Raw genomic sequence first — 16,170 nt, 5'->3', positions numbered from 1 at the left:
CCCCCAAGCACCGTTGTTTGTTTGTTTTCCTTACACTGAGTGCATGTCAAAGAATAAGTAAAAAGGCGACCGGGGATGGAGACTCAACCCGAAAAAAAAATCATTAAAAAAAAGTAACTAAAGCTACATTTCAGAGAACCACGCCTGAAATGATACGTTTCTCAATTAATAAATAAGGGGTGGGGTGGGGGGTGTACACCTGAAGGCTATCTCGCTTATTAGAGGAACACATTTTACCAAATTTCACACACATAACAAGCATAGTAAGGAGTCTTAAAATCCGCAATCAAATTTGAGGAAAAAGTTTCGCTTCCATGGATATGGCAGCCATATTGTATTTTATTGACATGTCTTACGTAATGAATACCGCACTTATTTTTCATGGAAATTGATTGGTTTTTTTACATGCATGTTAGCAAACATTAGATCTATAAATTTGTCTGTTGATTTTTTCCTTAACGAATCAGACAATTTTTAATGAATTATTTTTTCCTGAGGTAGTACTCAAGTTTGCAAAAAATCCGTGAAAATCCACACTCCAGACACCACCAGCAAAAATCTATTCCATATATAAAAAATTTGACAGACAAATTTTTAGTATTATATCTTCTCTTTATTCTGTGAAAATTTCATGAAGATTGGATTTAAAGTGGTTGAGTTATTCAAAAGCGCATAGAGAAAAATCTCGTTTTGAGAAAATGGCCGATAAAGAAAAATAAAATATTGACCTTATGAGGAAATGGTGGTGACAAAAACATGCCCGGTATGGGAAGAAATACGGCTTTTGGGAGTTCTTATGAGTTGAAATAGTTGTAGGAGAGGCTGAGGAAGCTAAAAATGCCTACAACTCAAATTCCACAACTTTGAGACGAATCGGGACGTTGGGGGTGTGCCCCCCCCCCCTCATTTTAAGATAACACTGCTGGTAGGCATTTGCAACTCTAATATATGTATAAGCATGTGAGACCTGGCAGATCACCATCCATCAACATGATTGGCTAACTTAGTGCAGATGTTTTTGAGTCACAATCAGCACAGCTTATATAATAATTTAGGAGGTGGGCTGCTTTTATCACGTTTCGAGGGCCCACTCTGGTTGAATTGGATAGGCCTAATTATGTCATGTAAACCACCCACATGTCAAACTCAAGGACCGCACGGGCCGATATCGGCCCAAAAATCAATTAGCTAATGTATATCCAGCCTGTGAGAGAATTTTAGATTTTTCATCCTGCAGAATCACTATTGGCCTACCACAAAACCTGAAATTGCTCCAAATGTTCAATTAAGCATAAATGAGTGAGCTTATTGCAATGAAGATACACTATATACCGATTTGAACAGCTATCTCTGACAAACTGACATAAGAGCAAAAATGAGTAGTCCTTAATTTGATACATGTATTATTTTAACCTTAATCCGTTTTATATTATTTTATTCATACCATTTTTTTTAATGGGGGGGGGGGGGGGGGGGGGGGGGTAAAGTGCAATGTTCATTGAATGAGTAATTGAATTCACATCCAATATCAGCCCGCGCCTTTTAACTTACTTTTAAGGGTAACTATTTGCAAACGATTGGGTTTGACACGTCTACGGTAGACAGACAAATCCACGTAGATCTAAAAATAAATGAATAAATAAATAAATAAATAATAGAAAGAAAGAAAGAAACCTAATTTTCGCTCAGAGCCATTGCATTAGGCCAATACCTTAGTTAGGTGCCATGTGCAGTAACTGAACGGACACGACAGGGGAGCCTGTACTGTGGAGATAAGTTAAATTGTAACTGAACAGATTGCCAATTCCAACTTTTTGCTGTTTGTCAGACGAAAAAACTAATGTTATTGTACTATACCAAAGATCATACTTTATGTATGATCATTGACTATACTGAGCTGCCTCGGCACAGGTGCAATCGATCCACCATGAGTGATTACGAAACAAGCGTGATCTAGGTATAATAAATATCTTTGGTGCTCGTTCGTCCTTATTTTTATTTTCTTTCAATGAGAATGAGACACGGGAGGCTACTCTCGAATCTAATTGCGCCAGGTGAAAGGTCAACAATTGTAATGCCACCAACTTCGCTTGATGTTGTTTAGACTGTGACAGTCAAGATTGAACAACAATAATATTTCACCCAGTGATATGAATCAGACTTTCAGAACTAAGTCAAGACATGGATATTCAGTGAAATTTTCCCCTTACCTACCGCAACGCATTGCATGCGCCACTTCTCAGTATTATGGCATAGTCGGTATGAACAGCTGAGGCCAGTGAGGCTAAAGCAAATTTAAGAAGACCAAAACGAACTCTCAACTCTCACTCACTCTCTCCTCCCTGTTTCATTTTACGTTGTAGATTCTAGTTGTCTTTAGACTGTAGATCTAGTAGGCTATCGAGAGGGCTTTGACTTTATATCACTGTGTCGAGTGTCAACCTTGAAAGGGATAGGGCAAAGATGAAACCTGCACACTGCCGTTGTTGGTTTCATTATTATTAATAATTAAAAGTGTTGCTGTTCAACTTCAGGGGGTTGATTATTTTGAAGTCTAAAGCCCCGGTTACCCGCTACGATGAATTGTATTAGATTCGTCGTATGAGAGAACTGTCCGTTTTATCAAACTGTGTTGTTTGTTTACACGTTCCAATCTATCATTAAGTTTTCTTTCAATTGAGGAGATTCCTCGTCATAAAGCCACCATGTTTCTTTGCGACGACAGAGATTTGCCTGCTCCCTATGTGAAGGTCTCGAGCTCTGGACCTAATGAATGAAAGGCGAACATTGTACCTCTAGATCATGAGAACCCTCCCCCCCCCTCTCCCCTCTCCCCTGTACATTTTGATTTGGCCGTCGTTATTCTGACTCGAGTCTGAATAACATTTTTTCATATTCGGACTCGAGTCCGAATAAAAAAATTTCTTATTCGGACTCCAGTCCGAATAGGAAAAAATGTTATTCGGACTCGGGTCCAGAAAAAAGGAAGTGTCTTCGTTCTATCTAATGTTCAGTGCTTTCAATTTTCCACCATTTTTTAGTTTCCCCCACACCTTTTCTGCCGATCCGATGCCCGCCGCCTCATTGATACACCCCCCCCCACCCCCCATGTTTCCCACTTTCTTTGTTGTAGAAAAAGGTAAAATTGAAGATTAGCAGACCACCTGGCACCTGCATATTATGAGCTGGGTAAAAAAAAAAAGACCGATTCGTTCAAATACACAAGCCTGTGTCGTATCGATTGTTTACCAAGAAAAAGTTGTGTTGCTGTGTAGAGCTGAGCATACGGCAACTTTTGATTCCATAGACCAGCGCACAATTCATTACGTAGATCTATGTCAAGACTAGCTTATTATTGTAATAAATAATGATCAGTTGCCGCTGGGGAAAAGACTGACGCGTATACGACGTTGAGCGTCCGGACCGATAGTGCCCCCCCCCCCGACACGCACACAGCCACACGTGTGCAGGCCGCCCATCCGACCCCGACACACGCTAACGAGCCATCTTTAATTGCTTCTGATGACCTCTTGACAAATAAACATTTATTAGAAGCGCTATAACTTTTCAGGCCGGCCTCAAATTCATCATAAGATTAAAACTCAGCTCCTGCACAAAACGCCTTTGTGCCCGAAGTGATCCCGGTCTCTACTCAGCCAGAGGCGAGTCATGAGTGAGGCAGGACAGGAAGCCGGATTCACGAGTCACAGGAAGTCGGAAGTCGGAAGTGATGTCATGCTGGACAAGAATCAGAGTCCGAATAACATTTTTTCATATTCGGACTCGAGTCCTAATAGTCACTTCATTTTGATTTAGCAGAACAGTGTCTTTAGAAAAGGGTGGCCATACTAGGCCTACCACCGTGTGTCTGTAGAATCGGAAGCTAGATGTGCAACACACCGAGTGACCTTGATGCACAGTTTCACCATTGACGATCAACTAAATAATGAAATTGCTCAAATATATAAATATATAATAACGCACCAAATCAGGTTCTCCACGAGCAACTCTGCTTATTTTGAGAGGCTGATTCCGAATATGAAATCAGTTTTTACCTACGATAATTATTTTTAAAATTTTGAGTCATGAGTTTTGTTCTGCGCGGTGGCAAACTTCAAAGTGAATCTATGTCAAAGCGCGTCTCCCTCAAGTGTGACCGTGATTGCATGAAAAATATCAAGCAGCGCTTGATTTCTTGACCGAGTCTTCAAACCATTGTTCAATCGTCCAAATTTTGTACAATTTTGTGGTTACACCTGACGATATATTGTATGATCAGAACGTCCAATTTTTGTACAATTTATCGTTACGTGTAACCGAGCGATAAAAGTGTGTTTCTCCTAGTCCAAGTCGAGGCTTTTAAAAAGTGTCTTTGCAAAGTCAGGATAATTACCCGGGAAAATTACCCTCTAAGTTGATTTCCTCTGGCTTTAATTTAGTCAGTTTAGTCTCAACTCAAATAAAAAAATGATTTCCTTGTGGACATAGTCTACTAAAGTTTTGAGACCTCATTCTCACTATTTTAGCAAAACTGAAGCTTTTTCACATTTTATAGTTCATTAATAATTTTAGTTTATATTGTTGTATCCCATAGGTAGCGGCTCTATTTTTGTGTTGGATGTCGACCCTTCAGGAGTGAGAGTTGTCCAGCAGTTTGAGTGGAGTGAGGGCGTCTTTGATCTAACATGGGCAGAAAATAATGAGAACATTCTGGTGGCTGCTGGAGGAGATGGGTCTATACAAGTGTGGGATGTCAGTCAACCTCAGGTAAGAAAAACTGGACCCTCAGTGAATGTGTTGAAATTTTCTTTCTCTAAGTGACGATAAAAAATTACATTAACACTTAAAGCTGTCACCCAGCTAGCAGTACATAATACCCTATATGGTCACCGAGCCAGGAGAGCGACAGCAACAGACTTACATATTCATATATTATTGCAAATTTCCGCTCAGCGGCGATCTCTGTGCTCTTGACAATCAATATCATCACCCCAGCAGACCTGAAACAATCTCAGTTGGAAAGCATACATACCCCATCTCGAGTACGGATCCAGTGCATGGATGACTGCCGCACAGACTCACAAACACACTCTGGAAAAAGTGCAAAACCAGACTCTCCGAATAATCACTGGAGCAATGAGGTCAACGCCTATAGAAAAGATGGAACAAACAACATCAATAGTGGCCCTGCAGAGGAGATGGGAGTGCAAGGCCCTCATACAGTACACCAAGGCCACAGCTATGGAGGATCATATAATGCACACAAGAACAGCCAGATCAAACACCACAAGACTTAAAAGATCCAACTTCAGCAATGAAAGCAGAAAATTCAAAGATCCCTACAGGACCATTTACCAGCCACAGTGAACATGCTGAACCATACCCCAGAGGCACCATCATGGGAAAAGAAAAACGCAAACATATCTATACACACGTCCATTCCTATGTTCACCACAAAAGATGACTACAGTGACGTGAGCAAGAAATCCCTCAACCTGTCCATGCATGAAGAAAGATACCCCCGTGAAGCATGGATAAGGGTCTATACGGACGGATCTGCCACTGATGCAGTGAAAAGAGGAGGAGCCGGAGTGTATGTACAGTACCCAAATGGATGACGAAAAGCAGAGGCAGTCCCAACAGGGCGACCCTGTACAAACTACAGGGCAGAGACGGAGGCTTCTAATACATGCAGCAAACATCATCAAGAATGTGGTAGACCCCCAAAGCCAAGTAGTATTCCTAACTGATGCCATGTCAGTACTGTAGGCAATCACTGCCGGCAAACTAACAAGGCTATGAGAAGTAATTAAGGACATCCCATGTCTGAGGATCATGCTGCAGTGGATTCCATCACACTGTGGTGTCTTAGGAAATGAGCAGGCTGACAGGATGGCCAAACTAGGAGCACAGAAAGGGCAACCAGACAACAGCGTTAACTACACAGAAATAAAAACTATTATAAATACCCTATTTAAAGCACCACAGACACCAGATAGCTACCATGAGCTGCCCCGATAAAGAACATGGGATTATCTTCCAACTAAGAACCCAACACACAAGACTGAGACAACATATGTACAGATGTTTTAAACTAGCACAATCACCAAAATGCCAGTGTGGAGAGGCGGACCAAACTGTTGAACACATCCTTCAGCACTGCAAGACACACAGGGCCTCGAGACAGGAAATGAGGCCAACCCCACTGACTCTACAAGAGAATCTATACGGGCCGACAGATGAACTGAGCAGGACAGCCCAATTTATGACAGATACCAGACTTAAAGCGTGATGCGATCAAGAAGAAGAAGAAGATGGAAAGCATACAATACATGGTAGTCTCTACAGAGGCGTCAGAAAAGAGCAATGGAATTTATGCTACGTACTTTTCAAATCGAAGGGAGGTTGTCATATAAAAATATTTCATGATAGCCAAACCCTACAAAAATAGTACTTAATCATCATCAACTTGAGACTGATCTTAGTTGCAAAATTCCTGATGTGTAACTAGCAAAATGATATAGAGAGTTCTATTATGCTTTCTTAGATCTCATCTCTCTAGCAAAGGTGGGCTAAAGCTACAATGCAAGCCTTCATTTTATGGACCATGGCAATTAAATTGTTTATTGGCTAGAATCACTGATTGCCATAAATAAAAAAAGTTATTTTAAATATTGTAATAACAGAATACTGTTTTTCATTGTTCACAGGGACCCCTGAAGGCACTACGAGAACATACCAAAGAGGTAAGGAAACAACTTAAGATTGGTAATCATTCCACACTCCTTCTCAGATGTCATCTTAACCATTTCAATGCCGCAGGTAAATAGGCCCCTGTGCCAGGGGAAGTCCCAAGAACCAAGACGGCTCAGAGGTGACCCCACTCTACCTCCCATAACTTTTTTATTTATGAATATTTTCTCATGAATTTATGCATGTACATTCTACATTGAACCACGTTTCTATTGATGTAATTTTAGGGGATTTCATTTAGAGATTGGAGAAAAGTTGGGAGTTAGTAACATGATGCCCAAAACAACACCACCAAACAACATAAAACAACACACGTTCGAGTAATGATAAAGTGAGACCAAAAAAAGGGGAATACATGTTGTGCATGTAAGCCAATCTGTGTTTACTGCTAATAAATCATTTTTGTGCGGTAGATGTGTTAGATCCAGATCTAAATCTAATTTTCTCTTTGAGCTAAAATCTGAATCTGACACTTTCGTATGGGTGGGAAAATGGTGATAAACATAAAAGGAAGGTACCCCAATAATAATTACAAGATTTTAGCAGTAACTTCCCTTATAATTGGTATCAAAACATCCTCAGTCACAGTACCGTAAATTCTACGAGCCAAAGGCAAAACGCTATACTCTTCAGGCCTGTAAATTCTTCGGACGCGGCAGCAAAGGGGTTAAGTCCTGACTTTTGTAGTGCCTTTTCACACGTATGTCATGTTGATAGTTTTATTTTTCAATTACAATTTCTTTTATTTCAGTTTATTTTTTTAAAGAAATATAATTAATTAACTAACAGCTTCCTTCTCTTTTTCATTTAAATGAAGAGTGTATGATGAAAATCAGGGCTACAGGCTCAGTTTTGGTGGATGACTTAACTCTTGGCTTTGCAGTTGAAAGGTTACAAGTTTAAGGATAATCCAACGTTAACTCAATAGGTTAAGAAAGGAATTCCACACACATTTTGTTAGCAATTTTCTTTTATTTGTCCGTACTAATTGTCATATTTCGTCCACAAACAGGTGAATGCGGTGGACTGGAGTCAGACAAGAAATGAACATTTTGTGTTATCAGCATCATGGGATAAACTGATTAAACTTGTAAGTCAATCCACTGTGTGTGTGTGTGTGTGTGTGTGTGTGTGTGTGTGTGTGTGTGTGTGTGTATGTGTGTGTGTCTGTCAGTCTGTCTGTCTGTGTGTGTATGTGTTTGTGTGTGTATGTGTAAAAGTTTACACATAGAAATTATTAATATTGTGTGTGTACTCAGAGGAATTAAAGATAATCACCTGTACAAATGACCATGCCCTTTCCCCATTGCGCTTCTATTAATATTATTATTATTATGTCACTGATCAAGATGACCACTTGTATGTGTGGTCATTGGACAGGTTTTACTGTACTTTGGAATGGGACAAAAATAGCTGTGAAATGGGCTATTTTAATGTTTTAAAACGTCATCTGCATGTTGTGATGCTGTACTGTTTTGTTTTTGCTCAGTGCACTTTTTTGTGTGTCTCAGTGGGACATTAGTCAGGCCCAGTCCATCGAGACATTCCAAGGTCATGACCACATCGTCTACCAAGTGTCATGGTCTCCGCACGTCCCTGGATGCTTTGCCTCTGCTTCAGGTATGTTTGTTGTCTTCAATGCAAAGCTTTCCATGATAAAACGTACAGTGGCGTTTACTGTCAGTTCTGTTAACTTATTTTGTCCTGTCATGGGGATTCCTCATGCTCCCAATTCAGTCTCAGTTGCCCATACACAGGGGTTTCCCATTCTAAGAGATATAGTTATAAAAATAACTTACATTTTATTATGGTGATTTCTTTGAAAAAATAAGGTGGGAGGGGGGCTCTTCAAGATAATCTAACACTCCAGGAAAACCATTTTAGTGCTTCTATAAATGTAAGTCAGTTTTTTTGAATTGTATGGAATGATGGCAGAGCTTATTATGGGTGAGGACAGTGAAGAAGGAGCTATTGAAGGCAATGCTGATTCTGGTGAAATTTTTATGATACTGAAATAGAGGAAGATTCTCATTCAGATGATTGTGACAGGGATGAAACTTATACCTTGTTTCCCCAGCTACGTACCTCCACAAAGACACACTACTTTAAGGGAGATAGCTGGAGACCTGTGAGAGGGCTGTGTAGTGGTAAAAGCCAGAGAATGTGGTCATGCGCATAGTAAATGTTTGTAATGAAAAGGGTCTAGAGAGAGGAAAGTGATAAGCTGTAGACTGAGACTAAGAGGATTTTCAGAAATAATGCTTAAAAGCCACTGTTCACTGATATGCCCTGGTATCAAACTTTTAGCATGGGCAGGGAAAAATGCCCCTGGCAAATTTACTTGGTAGAAGAAAGATGGTTAAGAAGCCCATATCGTTTCTTCAAACAGATTTGTGTGTGCGGGTCCCATCCCCCCTACCTACTTCAACCCTCAATTTTTTTCTGGGAGAGATTTTCAAACCAATCGGCTTGAAAATATGACATACATTTTCTGTAGTCAAAGACAATGACATTAATGTTGCACACCCTCGATCAGATTCTACTTGTTTTTAGCAAAGGTGCAGTTTTTTTTCGTTTTTTTCTAAGACCTTGATCTTCATCTAATACTGGACAGGAGATCACAGTGTCCGTGTGTGGGATTGCAGAAGATCTGACGGTTGTGTGGCGCTCATTCCAGCTCATGAGGCTGAAGTGCTGTCCTGTGATTGGTGTAAATATGATCAGGTATGAAGTTTGGGCAGTGTTTGTTATGAACTTTCAGCCTGAATGTAATTTATAATGAATATTTTTGGTTGTTGGTTTTTACTTTTTACTTTTCTCAATGTAAAGAAGGTTTTGAATTCATGTTCTTTCTATGTTATGGTATCCTTCACATGCTGCTTTAAAAGTCCAATGTTTATTTTGCACACGTTTTATATATATATATATATATTTTTTCATTGATGCCTCTTCAGAACCTCTTGTTCTCTGGTAGTGTGGACGGACTTATCAAAGGTTGGGATATCCGGAAGCCAGCTCACCCTGTTTGTGTTCTACGAGGTCACAAATATGCCGTGCGTCGTATACGTGTAAGGATGGAAAACATTTTGGTATAAGGGAATAAAGAATAACTGAATATTAGTTAAGTTGTTAGGAATTGAAGAGCTCTGTGATATACATAGTGAAACCAATTCGTGTGGTAAAAAGCTATCACTCTTGGTACTTAACACTTACTTTATTTCACTCCATGAAATGTTTATCTGAACAACATTTTAAAGTCAAAGTAAAATGCTTTATTTTGCTCTTTTAAACCTGTATTCTGATGAGTCTTTGTTTTCAAGATTCTTACATTTTGTTCTGTATTTTTCCCTTTTTATTTCAGGCATCGCCATTCAGTGGCTCAATTGTTGCATCAGCTTCATATGATTTCTCTGTCAAGTAAGTGACTTACATGGGGAAGTAATAAATTTTAATTTGAACTTTTTTTAAGGGGGGGAGGGCATTCATAGGCTTAATTTGAATTAAGCTCTTGTAACTCTAGCTGTTTAACTTGAAGCATTTATGTGAGTTGTTTGGTTTGGGAAGATAAGGGTTAAATGTAGCTATAGCATATCTGGGAGCTCTTCTCATGGTAGCTGTACTTATCAGACCACAACGCTACCTTACCAAATGCAATCAGCGACATTTATACCCGATAGAATAAAACTGTTGAACACAAATACCTTGAAAAGGAACAAACACAAATGGAAGCAGTGTAATAGAAAGGTCCCTGAATAATGGTATGGTCTTTGTGCTCATGGAGAATCTTGAACATTTTTAAGAAAGCAAGACAATAAACCCCCCAATCCCCCTTTGATGTTCAATTTCTGGACCATTCAGACCTGGCTGGAACAAATACAAGCCCATTGTCACAAACTTTCGCTGCCTTTGATACGCACTGAACAAAAACATCCAGTACAAATTGAACGTTAAGAAGAGTGGTCTTTTTTACCAACTCCATGAGGCCAAAAACAGTCTTGCCCCAGAAGACCCAACCGAATAACTGAAATAATTACTCTTAACTTTATAATTACTCTTAAAACCATAATGATTTGCTTTTGCCGATAAGTGAAACGTCCAAGCGACCTTTGGCGCTTGTCGAGTAACGTTGATTAACGTGATTCAAATGCCTAGACGCCGTCATACTGTCACTTAGGCAGTTGAATCACGCAGATTTTGGTAGGTCTAAACTGCCTATGTCCAGTAACTTTTGTAAGAAAGCTTTTTTTTAAAAGTTAGTTACATACCATCGTTCTACATCATATTACATCATCTGAATTTCAGATTCATAGGTAAGAGCATAAAGAAATAAAACAGTTTTTTGCTTCTCCTGAAAAATTTGTCTCTTGGCTCTTAAGCGGTTAAATCACGCGGCTAGTGATATTTAATTTTTTGTATGAAAGAGGTTATTGAAATAAAATAAATGTGAGGCCTGGTGACAAAATGGGTTACTTCTTGGAATTTAGCCATGTGGATATACATATATATATGTCTGACTCATAGGTTGAGTTTGTACAATTTATCTGTACCAAATTATAAAAGGCTTTTGTTAAAGAAAATGGCCTTGTTGAAGATCTACAAATTTTACCCCAGTGTCAATAATTTTTTTTGGCTGATATCTCCGTTCACTCATTGTGCAAAGTAGCGATAACTCATTTTATCAGCATACCTCACAAATGGGGAATACAATCTGTGTGTCATGTTAACATCTTTGTTGGCTTGTCATTTGAGACTTCTGCACTTTGCATATTGTTTTGTTTCAGAATCTGGGATACGGAACAGGAGTTGTGCCTTGACACTGTGGAACATCACACAGAATTTGTCTATGGTCTGGATTACAATCTACACGTTCCAGGACAGGTAGTTTTTTGATAAATTGTTTTAGTTTTCTTAATCCGATCCCCCTCCTCCCTCCTCTCAAGTAGATGTTTTATGAGTGGTTTGAATGCCTTACTTGTCTGAAATAGTTCTTCCTAAAGACTGAATATCTCTCCTAATGGAAAGAGTTAAGAAAATGGCAGAAACTGAAAAAGTTAGAGACAGTATTTGGATGTGTAAATATATGTGCACACTTGTTGATCTATTCATACTTTAGGCAAATTTGTCATAAAAGTTTAGATTTACGTAATTCCATATTTTCCCTCATCATACTAGGAGTGGATTCGTTTGTGATGCATAGGGCATGATACCTTTGAAAATACTGCTTTCGCTATCGTAATAATACTTTAGTGCCATGATGTGTTGTTGGTTGTTTTTTTTTACCCCCACAAATTAAAACCTTAAGGAAGAGACAAATGCAGTTTCTAGGGTAAGTTTCTAGGATACTATTATTTAATAAAGGTCTTGAACATTTTGCTCTCACTGGAAAAAAGACGGCAAGTGAGGCCAAGATTGAACAAGAATTACTTACTTAGACAACTTGAACAGATGAGTGAAGGGAAAAGACTAGGATGACGTAATATATGAGAGCTTTCTAGCAGAGAATTGGATGGTGAGCCATGATCACTGTCAATGTCTGTTTTGAATCAGGCACTTGAAGAAGACGAATATGACATGTTCTTGTTAATGTTTGTTTTGATTTGGATTTGTTTTTCAATCTCAGATGGCTGACTGTGCCTGGGATGAGCTGGTTCATGTCTATCAGCGTCCCCTGAACTTGCCCTGACCAGCTGCGAAAAGTAGAAATAGGATTTGTTGAATATCATTTTACAGTTTTTCCTGGAAGAAAATTGTTTTTTCCCCTTGAACTGTTTTTGTATTTTCATAGACTTATACCATAAGTCTTTTGGAAACGATTTGCATTATGTTTTGTACAGGGGTTTGACTAGTCGTCATGCTGGAGTCTAGTCCTGGGTCTGTTGAGATCTTTTTTTAATTGAACGATTCTGGGTGCTGAGTTCCTTATCTGTGATTAAATTTGGACTTTTTGATAATTGTACTTTATCATGTCTAATTGTTTTTTAAATTTTATTTTGCATCAATGTCGTAAGTAAGTGATGTGTGTACATGGCATCTGCTCAGTGTGTCTATGAATGTATATATATTTATATCATGGAATTAGTTCATTGGACTGAGCAATCTAGTAGAACAGGACTAGAGTTTGCTATGGGCCTAATAACTATTGACATTGATGCTCTGGGAACTGGGAACTGAGGGGGGAACATTGGATGATATGACTTAGGATCAGGAACTCACTGGGTTGAAATATGGTCATGCTGAGAGAATTCTTAGGTACCAGAAACTAAATTTTCTAAGTAGCTTGTTGGCGAATTTATCTGTCCCATATGAAAGGCCTTTGTCTTCTGAGAACTTTGGTACCATTCTTTTACCTCCCTATCAATATTATTTTAAAGAAAATGGCGACTGTTTTTATCATCAAACTGTCATTGTTGCAGATCAGTATTTTATTGTCTGAAAAATGCAGATTTGTTGTTGTTTAGACTAGAACTCTCGAGTCTTTTCCAGGCCAGCATGACACTTGCACCTGAGCCAGGTGGTTTGGCTCTGTACAGTAGTGTACTGAGTGCTCCCCATGTCGGGGTCACTTACTTTCAGAGTTTCGCAGAAGGATTGAATATCTAATCCCAAGCTGAAGACTCTGTTCCAATAGAAATGAATTGATCTTTCTATTGTTGATACTGTTGCCTTCTTTGAGCTGGTATTGTACCTATTTCATGTAGGAAAATGTCTTTGAAAACTTTGACGCTATTTTTTAAAGCTTTCTATTCCATCCCTAGAGGCTAAAATACATCGCTGGATACACCATTCAAAGCACTATAGCCTCCGCAAATCTTTCCATAAAGTATTCAAATTTTTGGGCTTCAAATTTTGAGCCGGCTGACCTTACATTCTAACCACAAGAGGCTTTGTTTTCCACTGCAATTCTCCAGCTCCAAATACATAAACATATAGTCTAGACAACAGACACCGTTATAATAAGGAAAAGGTGAACATGCTCATGGTGTACAGCGTTTGGTGTTTCATATTGACAGGGCAAGGAAACGGTGATCTGAATTACTCTGATTTCGCCTAATCCACCCTCTCAAAAGGCCATGAATCGGCTTACGTGCTGTGTGTGCACTACCAAGTTCTGGTACTCTGTCTACTGGGCATTTTTTCTACCACATGTTGGCCTTCATAAAAGTATGCTTTTGTCACTACTTATGTAGTTTGATAAAAGCATCACAGGAGCTCCTTTCTGCTGAGTGCAGTTGATCGTGAAATTGAAAACATGTATACAGTATAATATGGATAGCTCGAATTCATTGGGACCGGCCTCGGTAGTTTGAGGGATCCGTAGATCGAGGGATATCTTACAAAGATAAAGAAGAAGAAAAAAACGGGACTGCAGGCACAGTTGGACAAATGCGTGATTTCAAGTTTTCTGTTTGTTCGTTTAGTATAGGGTTTTACGGCGCTCGCAACCGCATAAGGTCATATGAGCGCGCAGGACACACCTAATACTTTTTCGTTGGTAGGAAATTTTGAATTTTGCCCGGGTGGCGGCCGAAGCCTACTCTTATCGAAAGTTTTCTGTGTTCGACCTATCCATGTTATACTGTATATCATAATGTAATGTTATTAACATTTTTACACTTTGCTTAAATCACATGTGTGTGTTCAGAGGCATTTATGAGTGTGAGTTTATGTGAGAGAGAGGGAGAAAGAAAGAAGTGGGTATGGCAAAAGAGAGAGAGAGTTATCACTTTTTATCCGAGTAGGCTGCTTGTCTTGTCACTGTATGACCATCAGCCATTCATTAACATAACAAGAATATATATGAAGTTTTTGATTATGGGAAAGTCTATTTTGTTTTTGATCTCTTGTCATATCAGTCTTATTTTGCTCCTGTTGTGTGTGGCATAATAATATCATGTGATGTATATTTGTATGCTGACAGCCTGACCACACATTTACAACCACTGAATGTGCTTGTCCCTCAAGTTGAAGTACCTGGTTCAATCCCTGGTTTAGTGAAACATGGTGTATGCATCTTGGAAGATTCTAAAAGAATTCTCCCCAGTTACGATCCCAAAGAATATATATATTACGGGGCGTAATTAGATCGACTATTCCCTGTTTGTGTTCGAGCTTCGCGTAATTTTCTTACAAAGATAAAAAAAGAAGAAAAAAGGGGACCGCAGGCACAGTTCGATGGTTGAGCGATTTCAAGTAATCTGTGTTCGACCTATCAGAGTTATACTGTTTTTTTATTTCCTACATTGTCATTTCTGCTAAGGACAAAACCCGTAAAATCTATGTATGCATGTTACATAGATATCTCAACAGTTAAAAAAAAGAAGCAGAAGAACTGGCTCGCTGGGGCAATAATTCCAAATAAAAGTCTTATCCAAAAAACTAGAAATCCTGTGGTCTGTATAAATAAATGAAGAGAAAGTTCACAGATGGCACATGGCTTCTCGAAAGAGGAAAGACTTCTACCTAGTAGTAGTAGAATGAGACTGACGGCGTATCATGTAAGTGATGTAAATGTGTGTCCATGTATCAAGTATCAGTGAGGTTTAGCCGAAGAGTGAAGCCAGTAACAACATTGTATTTAAAGGATATATTCTTATCATGTATTTATTAACCAGAATTTGTCTCATATTTCCTGTGAGAAATTTGCCTCTCTATGTTCTCAGGGATTTCCAATCATGGCGTTCTCAGAGAAAAAATAAAATGTTACTTTTATAAATGAATGAAATCTGGGTATGTGTGTATTCTCTCTTCACATTAGTTGACTAATGTCTGTGCTGTAGTGGTTAGGCTCTTCGTTTATGTGTTCTGAAGACATGAGTCTGATTCCAGAGTGGGAAAGTTTGTTTTTTTTAAAATCAAGTTTCTCCGTTTGTCTGCAGAGGTTTTTGTATTCCATTCAGCCTGGTTTGGCCTTGACAGGTTTGTAAACACAAAGAGACAAACCTTTAAATCACATATATTATATATATATATATATACAAAATAGAAACTACTCCAGAACCACACGGGTGTTCTCCTTTCACATCCTTTCCTGCTCTCCAACAATGTTCTGTCCTCTGCTTTCGTCTCCTCTTTCTGCCCCCACTCCCCCACTTCCTTTTGCCCCCGCCTCTGGGCTCCTGACTCTTTCTGCAGCCTTTCTGTTCCTTCTCCATGGCTCCTTCTTACTGCTGTCTTTCAGCCACACCCCTGATCTTATGGTTGGTAAGATGTACATCTAGCCTTCTCGACGAGGCCGAAAAATCTCGGAGGTCCCGTGTGCAAGTTGTGCTTGTTAAAAATCCCTTGAAGGTCTAAAATCGATAAAGAGTTGGCTTCGGCCGCCAACCGGACAAAATTCAATATTTCCTACCAATTGAAAATGTTTGGTGTGTCCCGCGCGCTCATATGACCTTATGTATTTGCGAGTGCCGTAAAACA

General features: G+C 39.1%; 1 protein-coding gene across 1 annotated transcript; it reads left to right on the top strand.

Moving 5' to 3' along the window:
• Positions 1-2,075: 2,075 nt before the first annotated feature.
• LOC101846182 (peroxisomal targeting signal 2 receptor) lies at positions 2,076-15,475 on the top strand. The gene is made up of 10 exons (XM_005090561.3): positions 2,076-2,259; positions 4,595-4,767; positions 6,711-6,746; positions 7,766-7,843; positions 8,265-8,373; positions 9,368-9,477; positions 9,708-9,821; positions 10,115-10,170; positions 11,535-11,631; positions 12,374-15,475. Exons 1-10 carry the CDS (start codon positions 2,151-2,153, stop codon positions 12,434-12,436), a joined length of 945 nt encoding a protein of 314 aa, XP_005090618.1. The 5' UTR covers positions 2,076-2,150; the 3' UTR covers positions 12,437-15,475.
• The last annotated feature ends 695 nt before the right edge of the window (positions 15,476-16,170 follow it).

The sequence above is a fragment of the Aplysia californica genome, unplaced genomic scaffold, assembly GCF_000002075.1.
Source record: "Aplysia californica isolate F4 #8 unplaced genomic scaffold, AplCal3.0 scaffold00019, whole genome shotgun sequence".
In the NCBI taxonomy this organism is placed as follows: Eukaryota; Metazoa; Mollusca; class Gastropoda; order Aplysiida; family Aplysiidae; genus Aplysia; species Aplysia californica.
This window is presented reverse-complemented; position numbering and strand designations above follow the sequence as displayed.

What these genes read in the sequence shown, in the direction of transcription:
- LOC101846182 (XM_005090561.3), top strand. Translation starts at nt 2,151, where the DNA reads ATGAATCAGACTTTCAGAACTAAGTCAAGACATGGATATTCAGTGAAA. An exon ending in TCAGTATTATGGCATAGTCG is followed by an intron (nt 2,260 to 4,594) that starts GTATGAACAGCT and finishes TGTATCCCATAG; the next exon opens with GTAGCGGCTCTATTTTTGTG. An exon ending in GGGATGTCAGTCAACCTCAG is followed by an intron (nt 4,768 to 6,710) that starts GTAAGAAAAACT and finishes CATTGTTCACAG; the next exon opens with GGACCCCTGAAGGCACTACG.